The sequence below is a fragment of the Geotrypetes seraphini genome, chromosome 15 (genome assembly GCF_902459505.1).
Source record: "Geotrypetes seraphini chromosome 15, aGeoSer1.1, whole genome shotgun sequence".
Lineage (NCBI taxonomy): Eukaryota > Metazoa > Chordata > Amphibia > Gymnophiona > Dermophiidae > Geotrypetes > Geotrypetes seraphini.
The window spans coordinates 44,851,969-44,873,173 of record NC_047098.1 but is presented as its reverse complement, the minus strand read 5'-3'; the positions used below and the strand labels follow the sequence as shown (position 1 = coordinate 44,873,173).

General features: G+C 42.7%; 1 protein-coding gene across 5 annotated transcripts in view; it reads left to right on the top strand.

Moving 5' to 3' along the window:
• INTS2 (integrator complex subunit 2) overlaps positions 1–21,205 on the top strand; it is a 136,130-nt gene that overhangs the window by 24,912 nt on the left and 90,013 nt on the right. For all 5 annotated transcript variants that reach the window (XM_033922796.1, XM_033922793.1, XM_033922795.1 and 2 more), the window contains exons 7-11: positions 49–222; positions 1,604–1,830; positions 2,545–2,670; positions 19,430–19,501; positions 19,593–19,707. In XM_033922796.1, the coding sequence (XP_033778687.1) occupies positions 49–222; positions 1,604–1,830; positions 2,545–2,670; positions 19,430–19,501; positions 19,593–19,707 (714 nt within the window). The remainder of the gene's footprint in view (positions 1–48; positions 223–1,603; positions 1,831–2,544; positions 2,671–19,429; positions 19,502–19,592; positions 19,708–21,205) is intronic.

The window sequence follows — 21,205 nt, the reverse complement described above, 5'->3', positions numbered from 1 at the left end:
CCCCCAGTTGCAGCTGAATGTGTGTGTGTTTTTGTAACTTTGTGCTAGGTGGAAGAATGCCACCTGCCTGGCTTGGGTGTGGCTTTGACACTAGATCACACGAAAAATGAGTCACCAGAGGAAGCAGTGAGTGATCTGGTATGTTTTGTGAGCGGCTTACTCCTTGGGACAAATGCAAAAGTCCGAACATGGTTTGGGACATTCATTCGAAATGGACAGCAGGTGAGAGGAAATGAGGCAAAGTGAATTAGAAATCCACTGGGGTGGATGTATATATGTATTGGATTGCATGCTATGTATGTATTCCCTTCATCTGGTTTAGTTTTAGATTCTCATTTACAGCAGTATTTTATAACTGCAGTGCCAGTTTTAGCTTTTTTGGAAACTGATAATATCCAGTTACACACCAAACAGATTATTATGTTTTGAAAATTTGGCCTTACTGAAGACGAATGTAAATCCAAGGCTTGTTGAGACTGGCAAAATGACTTTTTGCTGTGCAAGAGTCAAAAAATGGAATTCCCTTGTAGGTCAAATACGAAATTGCCATGTAAAGGGTATGTTCAGGACACAGCTGTTTGTAGATGCTTTCTTCTAGTTAATAATTGCTTTTTTTGGCAAAGCTGATGAACTGTTTACAATCATTTTTATTATGGTTTTAGTTTTTAATAATGTTTTAACATGACTTTTTTGGATTATTTGTATGTAATGATCATTTAAAAAAAAATTATGTATGTAACTCAACTGTTTAGTTATAAACAGTATAGAAATTTTTAAAATATATCAATTAAATATAGAGAAGCAAAGATTGACACATTTTGAGTTGAAATAAACTCAGTTTGTGTGGGCTAGTTGTGAAAAGCTGTGCTATCTTCCTTAGGTCTCTGCAGAATGAGACGGGGAGGATTAGAGAAATAGTGCAGTAAAATATTGGTTGGATATCATCAGCAGTGTGTTTATTTTAGTTTGTGTGAAAATCTCTGCTGGAGCCTGCTCATGCTCATGTTTCAACATCACCAAGTAGGGATCATTAATTCTCTTGCGCTCAGTCTGGAGCCATAGAAATGAGTTTTAATTAGTACAGATTTCTTCATTTGAAGGTAGTTTAGCATGATAAGTTTTCAAAAAGTGTTTCAAATTTGCCAGCTGAAATAACTCCATAAAGTTGGTGTTAATGTGCTGGTGGAATCGGAGAGAAAATATTAACATTCAACTTCAATTGCTTTTGCATTCAGTTCAATTTCATCAGTTTTATTTTATTTTTGTTGATACTGCAGTCTTCTTTTTCAGTATTTGGTCCTGGTTTGCCTGGCATCTTACATTTATGTAAAAATGTTTGGGTTTAGGAAGCCATTTAAAACTCTTTTTTTTTTTTTTTGTCCAGGCATTTGCATCTAAGGTGGATTTTTAGTATGTAGAATGATTTTGACTTGATTGCTGGTACATTTGATGTAATATATTTATTTTTTAATGTTTTAATGACTTTGGATGTTTTTATTGTAAGCCGCCTAGGTTTTAGGTTGATAATAAATATTTTAAATAAATAAGTAGCCCTTAGAAATAGGAATTCTTTCACAGTTTTTCATCTAGAGTTCTCTTGCAGCGGAAAAGAGAGAGTAGCAGCTCTGTGCTCTGGCAAATGAGAAGGCAGCTGCTTCTGGAGCTGATGGATATCCTTCCGAGAGTGAGGAGCACACATGTGGTGGAGGAAGCTGATGCTGACATGGAATCCAGTGTATCTGTGTACTCAGGACTAAAGGAAGAGCATGTGGTGAAGGCCAGCGCTCTGCTGCGTCTCTACTGTGCCCTCATGGGCATTGCAGGACTCAAGTACTACTTTATTTGACAATCCTATTTTTTTTAATGGTAGTGAGTATTGATGTCAAAGTAACATTTTCAGCTCAGCTGATTCTAAGCAGTGCTATACTGAAATGCGTCCCAAGGGTGGATAACACCAAAATTTGGAGCTTGGCATAAGCAGGAGAACGTGCAGTTTCTTTTCAGTGCCTCATGTTCCTTGCTTGGCTTGCAAGAGGCTAGATTTTAGTGAAGAATATTTCATTCACTATGACTTTGAGTTTGCTAGCTCAAACTTCTACATTAAAGATCTTCCCCAGCATAATGTACAGCAAAATTGGCTACACAAGGTTCTGGACTTCCAAAGCTAGCTAAAATAAATTAAGTTCCCTTTTTATTAGTCTACCATCTTATGTTTTCTTTTTATTTCTAATTAACATATATCAATGTAGCTGGTATCTTCAAATGAGAATATTATTGTTCTTGCATTTGCTTTTGCTCCATTTTCAAGTGTGCCAACATTATTTAGATCAAGTATATTTAAAAAAAAAAAAAAAAGTAATGACCTGAAGTTCACATAACTTCTTGGTGTCATGTTTTTGCCATGACTTTCATTAGTATGATGCTGTCATTCTTTTAACCTGGTTTTTGAAAGCACATGCCTGTAAAGACCCAGTTGCTGGTCTTTGAAGGGCAGATTTGTGATTGGGGTAGTAGCTTTAACAGTGTGTGGTTCTTCTTGCTCAGGCCCACAGATGAAGAAGCAGAACAGGTCCTGCAACTAATGACCAGCCGCCCACCTGCAACACCTGCTGGGGTCCGCTTTGTGTCACTTTCCTTCTGTATGCTGCTGGCCTTCTCTACGCTTGTCAGGTGGGCTACAGAAAGCTACTGCCATTCGCATACTGGTTTTGTTTTTTCTTTCCAAGCAGCTTTAGATCTGAAGGAGGTGTACTGAAAGGTACTTAAGTTCATTTTAGAGCTATATCTGAGCCATAGCTAAGTATTAACTGAATATTAGGCCAATTTTGTTAGGTATAGGAAGAGAGTAAGTAACTTTTAGAAAGTTATGGTAAAGTGAGCTACATGTTCCCTAGTTCTGTACTCAGACCACAAAACCATGCTGAAAGAAAAACTCTCTTGAAAATATTTTAGCTAAGCTTCAGGTCTGTAGTTCAGAGAAACTCGAGTATGGGATAGGATGAGACTGGCACTCACAAAGAATAACTTAGCAGAATAAGTCATTGTGGAGAATGCAATGTATTTGGTCAGATCGGATGGTAGTTTAGTGTGTCTGAAACACAAAAGTTTACTTTTTGCCAAACAGTTCTGTGTCCACAAAAGAACTGTTTATAAAGCTGTTTTGGTTTTTGGCTTGCTGTGTTTTCTTGTTTTGAGCATCCAGCTGAATGAGAATAGCTGGTTATTTGAAATGGGGGAATGAGGAGGCTGAGAAGGGAATTTTTTTTAAAGTGTGATATTTTGCTTCCTTTGAAAGTTCTGCACTAGTTGGTACTTATGTATCTTTTGGGGTATATGAACATTGCCACAGATTCCATATTGGAGCTATAAAGAAGGCACAGGGATTTCAAGATGAAATCTCTGCTGCCTCTGTCCTTTCTCTTCCCCCCCCCCCCCCGGCCTTTTATGCTGTGATTTTAAAAGTATTTGTGCTGTGAAACAGAACGGGGCTCATTTTTCAAAAAAGATAAGACATCCAAAAAACAGCACTTGGACGTCTTACTAATCAAAATGTACAAGTGGACATTCTCAAAACAGACTTTCTAGACTTCTTTCTGGTTGTTTTGTCTCCAGTGCGTCCAAATTTTAAGGGGGCATGTTAAAGGCATGTTTTGGGCAGGCTTAGGACTTGGACGCTTGTCAGGCATAATCAAACCTTTAACTAAAGATCCTGGGCTTTTTTTAGATGTTTGGAGCTAGACCTGTTTTAAAAGTGTCTAAATGCTGAAAAGGTGCCCAAACTGACCAGATGACCACTGGAGAGATTAAAGCCTGATCCTCCTCCCTTAATCCCCCCCCCCCTTTAGTGGTCACCAACCCCCTCCCACCACCCAATGATGTAAAAAGAAAACAAAACAGTACATTCTATCCTGTATTAGGAGTTCTCAGTCCAAGCAGCTTCAGATGTTAACACAGCCATTTGAGCCCAGAGAGCAGAAGTTACTGCAGTGAATTTTACATTAAAAGTTCCAGTTATAGATGTCACCATATCTTGCTTATATTGTATGGTGAGCCCTAGTGCTGCTCGATTCACGATTCAAATCGGTTCACCGATTCACTTCGGGTGAATTGATTCAAATCGATTTAAAACAAAACAAAAAAATCGGCCTCCTGATTCGGTAACTGACCCTCCCTCCTCACCCCCTAAAGCAGGAGCTGCAGCGCTAACTCTTTCTGGCTGGCTGCTGCCGCACCTGCTTTAGAGGGCGAGGGGAGAGGGTCAGTCGGGAAGTGCTGGTGTCTGGCTTTCCCTCTGGCCTCCCACGCATCCATTTACCTAATATCAGCAGCCTGCAGAGAAGATCACTGGTGCTAGTGATCTTTGCAAACTGCCATAGGCCTTCAGAGCTGTTTTCTCTGCCGCAATCCTGCCTCTGACGTCAGAGGTAAATGGATGCGTGGAAGGCTAGGGGAACACCAGTCCTTCGGGGGTGGGGCACAGGCCTTCAGGGATGGGGTGCAGGCCTTCAGGGGAGAACAGACCTTCAGTTGAGGGGGGCCCTGGTGTAGAAGTACATGGAGGGAGGGAGGGAAGTGGGGTTCAAAGAGGCATGCATATGCTGGACTTTGGGGGGAAAGAAATAATGGGTCTAAAAACAGGAGAGGGAGAGAGATGGTGGACAATGGGATTTAGGGAGGGAAGGAACAGAAAGGGAGAGAAGTTGGACACAAGGGATGGTGTGGAGGGGGGATAGAGATACTGGATAGGAGGGTAGTTGGGAAAAGAAAGGGAGAGATGGTGGACCCTGGGGTGGTGGGGAAGGAGAGAGAGATGCTGGATGAAAGGGTAGTTTGGAAAAGGTGGATCTGTGGATGGATGGAGATTAAAAAAAAAAAAGGAAAGATGCCAGACCTCCGGGGGAGGAAAGGGAAAAGGAAGAGGAGGACGGAGATAGAAGATGGATGGTTAGCACAGAGAAAGGAGGAGACCCTGGCAAGCAAGTTATCAGAAGACAACCAAAGCCTGGGACCAACAAGATTTGAATAATGACCAGACAACAAAAGGTAGAAAAAATAATTTTATTTTCTGTTTTGTGATTACAATATGTTAGATTTGAAATGTGTATCCTGCCAGAGCTGGTGTTAGACCGCAAACATGAGCTAGGATTTTTTTTTTTTTTGAATTTTTTATTTATATTATTCAACAAAATTTTACAAGAATACATCTTGTTACATTAAATACAGGAAAGAAAAAACAATACAGAAGTATTACAGATTCATACTTATGAAAATAATTTTTCCTTTCTTAGACCACCATAATAGGGGGATGGTCAATCGGAAATTTTTGAGAGAAATTTAACAAGAAACTTAATTAAACAATTAGGCTTTATGTTCTAAACACCAGCTATTAATTTCTATTTCCCCTCAGTCCTTGATGATTTTCTTTACATCCAAGAATTCCTTCAGGTGATTAGGAGAAAAAAATGTATATTTAACTCCCAAATACCTAACTAGGCATTTACAGGGGTATGCTAACAAGAAAGTTGCTCCCAATTTTATAGTATCTTGACGCATAGAAAGAAATTCTTTCCTCCGTTCTTGTGTAGTCTTTGCGACATCAGGATATATCCAAACTTTTTGCTCCCCAAATAATTTCTGTGAGTTTTTAAAGAATAGTTTCATAATCATGTTCACGTCTTGCTCAAAAACAAATGATACTAAGAGCGTAGCTCTAACATTATCAGTAGAAATTGTTTGTTCAAGAAGAGCAGTCACATTAGCAAATTCTATTTCATTATTTTCATTATTTTCCCTCCTTATCTCTTTCTCAATCTCATCTTCTCCTTGTCTTCCGGGTATCTTCTTATTTGGTAAATAGTAGATTTTATTTATAGGGGGAATACAATTTGTCGAAATCTTTAAATTTTCAATCAGGTATCTTTTTAATAAGTCCAAAGGCAATATACCCGGAATTTGAGGAAAATTTAAAATACGGAGGTTCAAACGCCTGTTGAAATTTTCAAATTGCTCCAATTTCTTATTTAACAGAGAGAGGGAAAGTCTTTGTTTATTTTGTTTACACTACAGTGCCAGTGTGGCTAGGAGATGGCAAAGGGGGTGAAGATGCTATAAAAGGGGTGAAGGGGCTATAAAATAAACTCACTAGGATGTTTGAAAAAAAACACCCAATTGGGCAGGAAAATCGAATTGAATTGAATTTTTTTTCCCTGAATCGGGCAGCACTAGTGAGCCCTCAAAAACCTACTGTACCTGTAGGCATAAGGGCTATTGTTGTGGTGTACAGGTGGGTACAGTAAGTTTTGGGTGGGTTTTGGAGGGCTCACCTTATATATGAGCGAGATATAGTGACATCTGTATCTGGGACTTTTAATGTGACATTCACTACAGTACTTCTTAGAAGAGCCCCTCTACTATGCTCAGCTGTCTGAACAGTTTACCAAGAATGCAGGCTACCTAGAGGAAAACTTGCTTTTGTACGTTTTTCATGTGGATGTATTTATATTCGAGAATGGCCAAAATAAAAATAGACGTACTATGGATCAAAATGTCTAAGTAGGTCATTAAAAAAAAAAAAAAAAAAAATAACTCAGACTTAGACATCCTATCGAAAATGCCCCTCCACGGGTATGGGTAACCTTTACTTTCAAAGAGAATACCATTCTCAACTGTAATGTAATAAAATAAAAACTGCCAACTGTGTCTGGGTAATTGCTTGATTATTTGGGTAAAATCATTGGAAAATTGTCATCCTTGTGCCTCTGTTAAGAGATGGCAGAGACCTGCCACTCTTCTTCCCCAGGATCTGTTAAAGCTGCCTCTCTATCATTAACCCTGAATGTCTCCAAAGAACAGAAATTTTGTTCCAGTGCAATAGGTGAGACATTCTAGATAGATGGGTTGTATCCCTATGGCCGCATGCCATCTGCAGAAGGAATCCACTCTGGAATTTTTCTCTGTGCCTCTACTGTACTTTATTGGGCTGCTTCGGCGGTGTCCTTTGTCACATGCGCCTGTCCTCTCTCAGCTGTGCACGCTGGATAGTGAAGCTGTGGATCCTCCTCCTCACTTTCTTTTGGCTGGATCAGATTAAGTTGCTGACGCGTTGTATGACCTTATGTGGGTTTAGGCAAAAGAGTCGGCATATTCCATTTCTGCCTGCAGGATGCTCTGGATCAGACAATGGGCTGGGGATTCTACTTCCAAGGCTACTTTGGCTAGACTTCCCTTTAAGGGGCAGTTACTGTTTGGCAAGGGCCTGGACGACCTCATGAATTCTGGGTATCATCGTAGACAATACGATGAAACCTTCCGCTTAATGTGTGGCGGTGGCCAAAAAAGCAAACAGGATGCTAGGAATTATTTAAAAAGGGATGGTAACAAGACTAAGAATATTATAATGCCCCTGTATCGCTCCTTGGAGCAACCTCATCTGCAGTATTGCATTCAATTCTGGTCTCCTTATCTCAAGAAACATATAGTCCTACTAACTTTAAGAAGCCTTCTATTGCTGACCCAGTGAAACACAGCCCTGTGTTGGGCTGACTGAACAACATGATTGTAGAGTCCAGTAGTGATATCAGAAAGCATAAACTATAATCATTGTGGTTGAGCAACATAAGACTGTGGTAACAATTTGCAATACAGCAAGAGAACGTGTGATAATTTTTTAAAAAATGGGACAATGTGGTGTTGAAAGAAACTGAAAAGGCTTTGCTCCAGTCCAGGTTTTCTGGCCCAATGGGATATTTCTGTTGAGCTATTTTATAAAGAAAATAGTTGTGTAGTGTGATTTGTTCACAGAGTGTGGTTTGGTAATATGTTGCTTAAATCTGTGTGATATAAATATATTTATTATGTGGTAATAAAAAACAAAACATGATAAGTGCAATAGAAGGCTTCTTAAAGTTAGTAGGTATTTATTGTTGAGTTAGTTGAAGCCATTTTAAGTGATTTAAATCCCTGTTTATACTAATTGGTAATCCAAGAAACATATAGTAGTGCTAGAAAAGATTCAAAGAAGAGTGGCCAAGATAGTAAAGGGGATGGAACTCCTCTCATATGAGGAAAGACTAAAATGGGTAGGGCTCTTCAGCTTGGAAAAGAGACGGATGAGGGGAGATATGATTTAAATCTACAAAATCCTGAGTGGAGTAGAACGTGTACAAGTGGATCGATTTTTCACTTCGTCAAAAATTACAGACTAGGGGACACTCGATGAAGTTACAGGGAAATACTTTTAAAACCAATAGGAGATAATTTTTTTTCACTCGGAGAATAGTTAAGCTCCGGAACACGTTGCCAGAGGATGTAAGAGCAGATAGCGTAGCTGGTTTTAAGAAAGGATTGGACAAGTTCCTGGAGGAAAAGTCTGTTATTGAGGAAGACGTGGGGGAAGCCACTGCTTGCCCTGTATTGGTAGCATGGAATATTGCTACTCCTTGGGTTTTGGCCAGGTATTAGTGACTTGGATTGACCACCGTGAGAATGGGCTACTGGGCTTGATGGACCATTGGTCTGACCCAGTAAGGCTATTCTTATGTTCTTATGTTAGACCGTCGCCCTAAGACCGTGCCCGATAGCAGTCCCAGGACCTTTGGAGGTTCTGGTTGCTCTAATTTTCATGGCTTCTGGCAATCCCACCCTTATACGAGTTCCATGTCACAGATTTTCCCAGGACTCCTGGCTACAGTATGCCAGCTACAGGTGATCACAGCCCTCCACCTCCCGTTATGTGCCCTCTTCCAAAAAGGCGCAATGACGCTAGGCAAGGGGATGCCCCTCTACAGATAGGGGGAAGACTCTCAGCATTCCTGCCCATTTGGGTTCACATTTTGTCTGACCAGTGGCCCTTAGACATTATTCGGTCAGGCAACAAACTGGAATTTGCTTGGCCTCTTCCGCAGGTCAACTGGACAAAAGCGTTCAAGGTTCAAGCCACTATTCAACGCTTGCTTGGATATTCAAGCTATAGAGCCAGTGCTACTCAAACTCTCTGGCTCAGGCAGATACTCTATATACTTTTGTGCAAAAGAGAAGCACCGAAGATTGGAGGTCTATTCTGGATCTTCAGCATATCTTACCTGCAGAAAATTGATCTCCAGGTTCATCCTTACTTAGATGACTAGCTAATCGGGGCCAAGGGCTAGCGCACAATGAATCTGGTGATCCAGGTGCTAGAGGACCTAGGCTGGATTGTGAACTACAGAAAGAGCAATCTGACACCCACACAGTCTTTGGAATATCTGGGCATTCTCTTTGACATAGCTGCAGGCCAAATCTGTCTTCCAGAACCACACAAACAGAAACTATGTGCCCAGATTTTTTTCCCTTCTGGAACAGCCGACCCCTTAGCGATCTTCAGGTCCTGGAGTACATGGCTGCCATGTTTGATGTGGTTCCTTGGGCAGGGTTTACTCTCTCGCTGAGCTTCTACAGGGATGCTTTACAGACATGTCTTCCCTGGACTTTGGAGGCTTCTGCCGCAGTCTCTCTGCAAGGGCGTTCCACTGCGGATTGCCTCCTGGATCTTGGTGATGACAGATTGCCAGCTTTCAGAGTTGGGGAGCCCATTGCAATCATCCCATCCAAGGGCATTGGACACCCTTTCAGAGGAAATGGCCAATAAACTGGTTGAAGCTGAGAGCCATTTGGCTGGCTATAGTGCAACTGCAGAAGATTCTGGAGGGCCAAGTGGTCAGGGTCTTCTTCGACAATGCGACGACAGTAGACTGTGTCTGTTGTCAGGGAAGGACCAAGAGCACCCCTCTGGCTCAGAAAGCCTGCCTTCTTTTTCTGTGGGGTAAATAGACAATACTGGGACTGGAAGAGCATCACCAATGGAGTGCCGCAGGGCTCATTGCTTGGACCCGTGCTCTTCAACATCTTTATAGACGATCTGGACATTGGTATGATGAGTGAGGTGATTAAATTTGCAGACGATACGAAGTTACTTGTGATGGTCGGTATATCAAAATAATTAATAAACTTGAAACTAGTGAAGACACAGGGGGATTGCGAAGATCTGCAACGTGACATAATGAAGCTCGAGAAATGGGCATCGACATGGCAAATGAGGTTCAACGTGGATAAGTGTAAAGTGATGCATGTGGGTAACAAAAATCTCATGCACGAATATAGGATGTCCGGGGCGGTACTTGGAAAGTGACATGGGAGTTCTGATCGACAAGTCGATGAAGCCGTCCGCACAATGTGTGGCGGCGGCGAAAAGGGCAAATAGAATGCTAGGAATGATAAAGAAGGGGATCACGAATAGATCGGAGAAGGTTATCATGCCATTGTACCGTGCCATGATGTGCCCTCATCTGGAGTACTGCATCTTTTACTGGTCGCCATACAGGACACGTTACTACTCGAAAGGGTCCAGAGAAGAGCGACTAAAATAGTTAAAGGGCTGAAGGAGTTGGAGAGATTGGAGAAACTGGGCTTCTTCTCCCTTGAAAAGGACATGATCGAAACATTCAAAATACTTAGCAGATAAAGACAGATTGTTCATCCTCTCCAAGGTAGGGAGAATGAGAGGGCATTCTCTAAAGTTGATAGGGGATAGATTCCGTACAAACGTAAGCAGGGCTGTGGAGTCGGTAGATAAATGTTCCGACTCCGACTCCTCAGTTTTTTGTACTTCAGACCGGAGTCTGAAGTACCAGGTACCCGAAATTTCCTCCGACTCCTCGACTCCGACTCCACAGCACTGGCTAATTTTCAGATCGTTAAAATGGAATGTCAAGTTGAGAGAAATGAGCATTTTCGACACCACCTTCTTTTTGCTTTTAATCAAGGTTCTAAGGCCGCAGAAGCTGCTCGCAACATTTGTGCTGTGTATATAGTGGGTGCTATAGCTGAAAGAATCGCTCGTGATTGGTATGCCAAGTTCAAAAATGGAGTCGGTAAATAAATGTTCCGACTCCGACTCTTCAGTTTTTTGTACTTCTGACTCCGACTCCAGGTACCTGAAATTTCCTCCAACTCCGACTCCACAGCCCTGAAAGTAAGGAAGCTCTTCTTCTCCCAGAGAGTGGTAGAAAACTGGAACGCTCTTCTGGAGTCTGTTAAAGGGGAAAACACCCTCCAGGGATTCAAGACAGAGTTGGACAAGTTCCTGCTAAACTGGAATGTATGCAGGTGAGGCAGAACTAATTTAGAGCACTGGTCTTTGACCTGGGGGCCGCCGTATGGGCAGACTGCTGGCATGATGGACCATTGGTCTGACCCAACAGCGGCAATTCTTATGTTCATAAATCTGGGAACCACAGGATGAACAGAAAGGGGTTTCCCTTCTATAGGCTGATGGAAAGCATCAATTGCACTGAGATGGACTATAATGGATATGGATTTGAGGCCTGATTGAGATAATGCAACAGGTAATCCAAGACTGAAGACAAGGATGTAGATTGAGGTTTCTTGTGATGAATTGTGCACCAAGCAGAAGAAAATGTAGTCCATTTCTGGTTGTAATAATGTCTAGTGGTAGGCTTCCTGGAAGCCTCTAAAATTGTGATGAATTATGCACCAAGCAGAAGAAAATGTAGTCCATTTCTGGTTGTAATAATGTCTAGTGGTAGGCTTCCTGGAAGCCTCTAAAATGTCCTTGACAGATTGAGAAAACTGTAGAGTGGCTGTTGAGTTGAGAGATACCAAGCTGTCAGGTATAGAGAATGCAGGTTGGGATGAAGTAGAAACCCCTGACTATGTGTAAGTAGAGAGGGAAACACTTGTAGAAGTAGTGGCTTCCTGCTGCTGAGTTTAAACAGAAAGGAGAACCATTGTCTGGGCCACTGAGGAGCTATCAGAATCATGGTGGCATGTTCGTGTTGAGTTTGATGAGCGTCTTGAGAATGAGAGGAAATGCATATAGAAACTGATTCGTCCATTCAAGAAGAAAAGCGATGAGGAGAGTATATCCTGGAGCAGAATTGAGGCAGTTTGTTGTTTTGGGGAGACACAAATAGATCTATCTGAGGAGTCCCCCACTGAGAAAAAATGTAATGGAGAGGCGAGGAATTGAGTGTCCATTCGTGAGGTTGCAGAAGATGACTCAATTTGTCCACCAGACAGTTTTTCTCTGCTTGAATATAGACCACTTTTAGAAAGGTGTTATGAAGGATTGCCCAATTCCACACCTTTTGAGCTTCCTGGCAGAAAGGGAGATATCCTGTTCCTCCCTGCTTGTTGACCTAGTACATGACTACTTGATTGTCCTAATGAGGACCACTTGATTGTGGAGAAGATGCTGAAAAGCTTTGAGAGCAATCGAGATCACTCTGAGTTCCAACAGATATATGTGTTAGACCAATTGCCTTGAGTACGGAAACAATCGAGATGAGTATCCCAAGCATTGGTCGAGGAATCCGTCGTGAGGACCTTATGATGGATGAGGGAGCGTTTGAAACAGTAAGCCTCTGGAGAAATTGGAAGAGAGCATCAACCAGTGGAGAGACAGTCTCAACGAAGGAGTCACAGTAATGTGCTGTGCCAACTGAGATGGCAGGGTCCACTGAGGAATTCGTAGGTGACGTCTGGCAAAAAGAGTCACGTGAACTGTAGAGGCCATGTGATCTAGGAGAACCATCATGTGTCTTGCTGAAAGTGAAGTGAGGGATGATACTTTGTGACAAAGTTGAATGAGCATCCTGACGATACTGAGGAAGGAATGCTGTGAGTTGCACAGTATCCAGTACAGCTCTGATGAAGTGTAGAGTCTGCGAAGGTTGTAGTTGGGATTTTGGGACGTTGATTATGAACCTCAAGCTTTGGAGGAATCAAGTAGTCCATTGGGTCGCTACAGTAACCCCCTGAGATGTTGAATCCTTGATGAGCCAGTCGTCCAGGTACGGAAAACCCTGAAGACCATGGTTTCACAGAGCTGCTGCTGCTACTACTACTACTAGGCACTTGGTAAAGACTCTGGGAGATGATGCCAGGCCTAAGCATAGCACTCTGTATTGAAAACGATGATTTCCCACCCGAAATCTGAGGCACTTGCGAGAGGCCGGATGAATGGAAATGTGAGTATAAGACTCTCTTTGAGATCCCAAGAACATAACCAATCGTTCTGATCTAGAAGGGGATACAAGGATGCCAGAGACAGCATCCAAAACTTCTCTCTGACAAGAAATTTGTTGAGTGCTCTGAGATCCAAAATAGGTTGCAAGTCGCCCCATCTTTTTCGAAACTAGGAAGTAACAGGAGTAAAATCGCCTACTCTGCTGTTCTAGAGAAACTTTCTCGATGGCACGGAGATGGAGCAGAGCTTGAGCTTCCTGAAGAAGAAGGGCGGTCTGGGAAGGATTGGAAGGATACTCTCTTGAAGGAAGATCTGGATGAAATGAAGAGAGTAACCTTCCCTAATGATAGAGAGAACCCAGAGGTCAGATGTAATGAGTTCCCATCAAGGGTAATAGAGATGGAGACAGCCCCCTATGGGAAGAGGAGAGGACCGAGGCAGAACCATTGAGGTTATGTTCTGTATTAGATGGTCAAAAAGGCTGAGAGGCTTTGGGTGCAGCAAAAGTCTGAGTTTTTTTGCTGACATTGTTGCTGCTGTTGCTGTTTCTTAGGAGGCGGCCTTGAATAAGAAGCTGGATTCTGAGGAAATTGCCCCTGGTAGGATGGAGCAGGCCGAAAACCTTTGGCAGTGGAAGAACTTCTCATGTTCAGATAAACGCTTGGTAGCTGCCTCAGTAGAGTCATCAAATAAATAATTGCCTTGGCATGGAATGTTAGCCAGGCAATCTTGGAGAGTCAGGTCCATGTCCACGGTGCAAAGCTAGGTAAGATGACGCATGGTCACCGAAAAGCAGTGACTCTAGAAAACAGTTCAAATGCATCATATGAAGATTGAACTAGATGCATGCAAAGTTGCCTCAGAGTATTGTGAAGTTGTTGAAACTCAAAACTCGGATCGCCATGAGTGAGTTTTGATACAGGCGATGACCAAACTTGTCCATAGTCCTGCCCTCTCTTCCAGGTGGGACAGTGGCATGAACCTTGACAGGATTGGTTCTTTTGAAAGAAGATTCCACACGAAGAGAGTGATGGGATAATTGAGACTCTCTAGGAGGATAAGACATTTCCAGCTCTTCCAGATACCCCTTAGAGTATTTTGAGTCAGATTCTAAAGATACCTGGTCTGAAGAGGAATGACCTCATTGAGGAGAAGGTGAGCGAGAACCCCTCGAGATCTCTCTCATAGTAGAGAATGAAGGTGAAGTCTCTCTGGAGTACTGATTCTGATATCCGAGTCCAGAGGCAAAGATGACCCACTTCTGGAATATGGAGAGAACCTTGCAGGAGAGGAACTCGACTAACGAGAGTGGTGAGGTTCAACTGACAAAGGAGTATGATGCCTCGATGAGTCTCGCTGCCTGGACAAATGAGACCTGTCTCAAGAAGAAGACATAGGTCTCGATGATTGCCTTGACCTCGAATCACGGTCCTGTGATTGAGTCAGATCCAGTCTGGAAGATGAATGTCAAGGAGTCCTCGTCCTATGCTTCATAAAGGGCAACACCTTATGTGAAGAGAAAGGACTGGTGGACGGAGTTCGAGGACGAAATACCATAAAGGACTCAGCTCCTTGTAGCGAGGTATCTTGAGGCACTGTCAAGGACTCGACTCCTTGTATAGAGTGACTAGGTTGAGCTCGAGGCACAGCCAAGGACTCGACTCCTTATATAGTGTGTACAGACTCCTCGAGGCACTCGTAAGTACTCAACTCCGTGTACAGATTGTGTTGATGTTTCTTTAAGCACTCTCAAGGACTTGACTCCTTGTATAGAGTGTGTTGGTTTTTCTCAAGACACTCGCAAGGACTCGACTCCTTGTATTATTACTGAGTGCTCAGGCTGGCCTACAGGAAGCAGGGTCTAGGCAGGAGTTAATTTGGCAAGCATATTACCAAACTCCTGATGCAGAATAACTTCCAACATACTCTGCAAAGCCCGCACCGAGACCAATGAAGCTGGTACAATTGGTGTGGCTATAAGCTCCAAGGAAGACGACCTCGAGGGAGAGTCTTGCCTCGATTTTGAGACACATGTTCTGGAAATCCCCAGACCCACCGGGCACTCTGGTTCTAGAGGTAGCATGTCCGTAAGGGTTGACTGAGCTATCATAGCTGATGGAGACACCAAAGATAACGCCCCAGATGAAGAATTAGCTGAGCTCCCCAAAGACGAAGACTCCCCGGAGTCGAGGTGGAGGTCGGGGCAGAAATGGAATTGAAGGCGTTAGGCAAAGGCTGATCCATTTCCGGATTGGACGACCTTGGTAAATGTAGCACAGCAGGCGCCTGACTCCAACCAAGGTCAGGCTACACTTCGTAACCCTGAGCCGGAAGTGGAAGGAAACACGGGCCCCGCTGAAGTAAAAAGAAAGAAACTAAATTTTTTTTTTTTTTTTTAAAGAAACGCGCAAATAAACATAGCGAACCTGTAAAGAAAAATACACGAGCTGCGGTGCGGTGAGAGAAGGCACGAGTAGAACTAAGTCTAGCGCAGAGCGTCAAAACGAGTGGCTTTTCGGCACCGCGCAAAACTGAGAACTGAGGAGACAAGCGCCCTACCTCGGGCAGGAAGACATTCGTGCATGCGCTGTGTGGCAGTCGCTAACTTTCTTAAAGTTTTACAAGCAAGTCTGCTTGTGAGGCTGTCTGCATCCGGGTTCCGTGGATGACATCACCCACATGTGAGAATATGCTGCCTGGCTGTCTAGGATTATTTCTGCTTTTTCTAAGGTGTGGAATGCTTTCCAACATTGGTGTGCTCAGGACCAGGTTGGTGCCTTATTCAGCTTCGATCATGGTGATTCTTGCCTTTCTTGATAAAGGCATCACTGTGGCGTCTCTTTGGGTCCAGGTGGCCAGGCTCTCTTGTTTAGAGCTTGGGATCACCATTTCTCTTTGACATCTCATCCTGATGTCACTAGATTTCTAAAAGGGGCTCTTCACATCAGACAGAATTGACATCAGACAGACAGAATCAAAAAGAATTGATTGAGGACATAGAGAACATCACTTTGCGTGGTGACACAGTACTATTAGGCGACTTCAACATGCCAGATGCAGACTGGAACACCCTCTCAGCAACTACGAGCGGTAGCAAGAGAATAATAACCTCCATTAAGGGTGCACAACTAAAACAATAATAATAATAACAATAACAATAATAATAATAACCTCCATTAAGGGTGCACAACTAAAACAAATGGTATTAGAGCCCACCAGGGAAAAAGCAATACTGGACCTGGTACTCACAAATGGAGACAGTGTCTCGGAAGTATCAGTGGGAGACACGCTGGGCTCCAGCGACCACAACATGGTATGGCTCAACCTCAGGAAAGGCTTCTCTAAATCAAACACAGCAACGAGGGTCCTCAACTTTAGGGAGGCAGATTTCGACCACATGAGAGACTTTGTCCATCAAAAGCTGCAAAACCATGCAGAAACTGACAACCCGGAAAATATGTGGTCAAACCTAAAATCCATCCTGAACGAAGCATCTAGCCGCTACGTAAAAACAGTAAGCAAACGCCGGAGAAACAAAAAACCACAATGGTTCAACAAAGAAATTTCTGACCTCATTAAAATGAAAAAAGAAACATTTATTACCTACAAACATCTTGGGAAAAGGGAGGCAAAAGAAGACTATCAGGCCAGATCTAAGGCTGTCAAAAAGGCAGTCAGGGAAGCCAAACTTCAAACAGAGGAAGATCTAGCACGGAACATTAAAAAAGGGGACAAATCCTTCTTCAGGTACATTAGCGACAGGAAGAGAAACAAAAATGGAATAGAACGCCTTAGGAAATCAGATGGAAACTACGTAGAATCTGATACTACCAAAGCAGAACTGCTAAATGAATACTTCTGCTCAGTATTCACCTGTGAAGCACCGGGAGATGGTCCGCAACTACAAATAAGAAATAGTCAAAATGACCTGTTTCGTGATTACGAGTTTACACCTAGTAATGTCTACCACGAACTTTCAAGACTCAAAGTAGACAAAGCTATGGGGCCAGACAATCTACACCCCAGGGTACTCAGAGAGCTGAGTGAAGTTCTGGCTGAACCACTATCCGTACTCTTCAATCTTTCCATGCGCACGGGAATAGTACCCCTAGACTGGAAAACAGCTAACGTAATTCCACTCCACAAAAAGGGCTGCAGAACGGAGACAGGAAATTACAGACCGGTGAGTCTTACATCCATAGTGTGCAAACTCATGGAAACACTGATCAAACAGGAACTTGACAAAATTCTAGATGAAGAAAATCTACGTGATCCACAGCAACACGGATTCACCAGGGGAAGGTCCTGCCAATCTAATCTGATTGACTTCTTTGATTGGGTGACCAGTCATCTGGATGCCGGTGAGTCCCTTGACGTGATATACTTGGACTTCAGCAAAGCTTTTGATAGCGTTCCACACCGCAGGCTGTTGAATAAACTAAAATCGATGGGATTAGGGGATACATTCACAACATGGGTAAGGGATTGGCTAGATGGTAGGCTTCAAAGGGTGATGGTAAACGGTACCCCCTCCAAAACGTCAGCAGTGATGAGTGGAGTACCTCAGGGCTCCGTCTTAGGGCCGATTCTATTCAATTTATTCATAGGAGATTTGACCCAAGGACTTAGAGGAAAAGTATCACTGTTTGCCGACGATGCCAAACTATGCAACATAGTTGGCAAAAGCAGTGTGCCTGACTTTATGACGCAGGACCTAAGACAGCTTGAACAGTGGTCATCAACTTGGCAGCTGGGCTTCAATGCTAAAAAATGTAAAGTAATGCACCTAGGCAAAAAAAATCCACACATAACTTACACACTAAATGGTGAAACATTGTCCAGGACCACGGTGGAACGTGATTTAGGAGTGATCATTAGCGACGATATGAAGGCTGCCAATCAAGTGGAGAAGGCATCGTCCAAGGCAAGACAAATGATGGGCTGTATCCGTAGGGGTTTTGTCAGCAGAAAACCTGAAGTCATAATGCCGCTGTACAGATCCATGGTGAGACCTCATCTCGAGTATTGTGTTCAATTCTGGAGACCACACTACCGAAAAGATGTGTTGAGAATTGAGTCGGTTCAGCGAATGGCTACCAGGATGGTTTTGGGGCTCAGGGAACTCACGTATGAAGAAAGGTTAAAAAAACTGCGGATGTACTCACTGGAGGAGCGAAGGGAGAGAGGGGACATGATTGAGACCTTTAAGTATATTACTGGACGTATAGAGGTGAAAGATGATATCTTCAGTCTTATAGGGCCCTCAGTAACCAGAGGACACTCGCTGAAAATCAGGGGAGGGAAATTTCAGGGTGATGCGAGGAAGTACTTCTTCACTGAAAGGGTGGTAGATCATTGGAACGAGCTGCCTCAGAGGGTGATTGAGGCCAGCAGCGTGTTAGATTTCAAGAGAAAATGGGATATTCATGTGGGATCTCTAGGAGAGTAAGAATCAGGGAGTGGGTCATTGGTATGGGCAGACTCGATGGGCTATAGCCCTTTTCTGCCGTCAATTTCTATGTTTCTATGTTTCTATGACAGTCGGTTAAGCTGCCATTTCCTTCCTGGGACCTCATCCTGGTGCTGTCTAGCCTCACCAAGGCTCCCTTTGGGATGCTTCCCTCTTGAACTTGATGCTTAAGACCAAGTTTCAGGTAGCTATTACCTCAGCGCGTCTCGGAACTCTAGGCTCTTTCTTGTAGGGAACCGTTCCTCCGCATCTCGGAGACTGATGTTTCCCTACATGCGGTTTCTCCCTGCCGAAGGTGATTTCAGCTTTCCATGTTAATCAGAAAGTGTGTTTGCCTATCTTTCAGCCTACTGATTTCAGGACGCAAGATCGCCTTTTGAAGAAACTTGATGTGCGCAGAGTGCTGCTTTGCTATTTGGAGGTCGCTAACGAATTTAGTTTCTTTGACCATCTGTTTGTGTTGACTTATTCTGTTACTGCAGATGGAGCTAAGGAGAGTCCAGTGAAATATAGCAGAGGCACAGAGAAAAAATCTGAAGTGGATTTCTTCTGCAGATGGCACGTGGCCATGGGAACAAAACCCATCTGTCTAGAACAGTGGTTCCCAACCCTGTCCTGGAGGACCACCAGCCAGTCAGGTTATCAGGATAGCCTTAATGAATATGCATGGAACAGATTTGCATGCCTGTCACTCCATTACATGCAAATCTCTCTCATGCATATTCATTAAGGGTATCCTAAAAACCTGGCTGGCTGATGGTCTTCCAGGATAGGATTGGGAACCACTGGTCTAGAATATCTTGCCTAACTACTAGAAAAGAGCTTACTAGGGTAAATAATCTCTCTTTCTTGGAACCATTGTGACTGTAAATACTCTTATCTAATCCACTGAACCTTTCAAATGGAATCTAATAAGGCCTGACTTTTGTATGTAGTACCCCAGAGCAGGAGCAGCTGATGGTGGTGTGGTTAAGCTGGATGATAAAAGAAGAGGCATATTTTGAAAGGTAAGTTGAATGGAACTTTTCCCCAGAATTGCATATTAAATATGATAATTTATATGATTTGATAGAAAATATCATGTTTTTTTCCTTTCAGCACTGCTGGAGTCTCTGCTTCCTTTGGAGAGATGCTTTTATTGGTTGCTATGTACTTCCATAGTAACCAGCTTAGTGCCATCATTGATCTGGTCTGCTCTACCTTGGGAATGAAGGTAATTTGAAACTTCTCCAGCTATTCCTACCTTTCAGTAGTGGGCAGAAGTGGATTTTTCTTTGTCAACTGCATGTTTCTTTATTTTATATATCTGAAAACCTACAAATAGGCAGCCAGGGCACAATTAATAGGAATGTCTTTCTAACACAGATAAAGAAACTGTTAATTCTGTGGCCATGGCAGAAAGTTGCAAGATTAATTCTCAAAAATCCCTATTTAAAAAATGCAGTACTGAAGCATTTAAGGACAAGTATTGAACCTTTGCAGATTATAAATGTTTTAAAACTTAAAACAGCATAGTTTTCCAGCCAGCAAACTTACTGAACAAATCCTGTATTTGCGTCTATGCTGGAGAAGTATAATAGTAGGGCTTTGTGCAAGTGGCTAGATGCAGCAATGAACTTGATGGCCTATAAAGATTTAATCTTCCTCTAAATATTTATGAAGTTATCTGAGGACAAGCAGGTAGCATATTCTTACATGTGAGTGACATCATCCACAGAGTCCAGTATGAACAGTGCAAATGTGTACTGTTACTTTAAAAATCTCAAGACTGCCCATACTGCGCATGCATGAGTATCTTTCCACCCGATGTTGGCTCACAGGACCATCAGTTCTTAGTTTTCTGCAGAGCAGAGAAGCTGTTCTAGAGTTTCTGTAAGTGCACTTATTTTGTACTTGTATTTTCCGAATATATTTTGTGCCTTCCCTTCATTTTTGTCATTTATTTTGGTTTTCCATGTATTTTAGTATTTTTTATTAATTTTATTGTTAACCGTGTCGAGCTTCCCATGGTTGAATGACCCAGTATATAAGGTTAAGGTTTAGGTTTAGTTTTAGTTTCTTTCATTAGAAATCCAAAATTTTTTTTTTCATTATTACATTTTCATTTTGGGCCTGTGGGCATTTTTTAGTCTCTTCTCAGGCTAGGAGCATTGACTTGTTTTCGGATTACTACCTACTCGAACTCCTTTGACCTTGCATCGGCAGCTTTTCCTTTAGTGTCCAAAGTGCCTAGTGGCTTCAAGCAGTGCACTCAATGTCACGGGACCATTTCAGGCAAAGATTCACATAACTGGTGTATCCAGTGTATAGGGCCTCAACATCGGGATACTTCTTGCATGCTCTTCTGGAAGTTGCAGAAGAGGTTGCTTAAGGCCAGGAAATTGCAATTTGAAAAATTTTTTGAGTCAACTTCAACTGCATCAACTATGACTGGAGACTGATGCCGATCAACACCGGTTCCAATAACGTTAGCAATACCTGCATCAAGGGAACTTTATAAAAAGGCTAAAAAACAAACACCTTTACCTCTCTCAGTATGCATCATCATTGTCCCAAGTGTCATTACCATTGATGCACTCCAAGCGTTGATGCACCGATGCAAGATTGTCATCCTTACAATTGATATCTCCTCTGAAGCGTGACCCAACATCAAGGTCCCTAACGCTTCAACACCTGATGCAGACTGTGCCTACTGTACCCTTGCCAATATC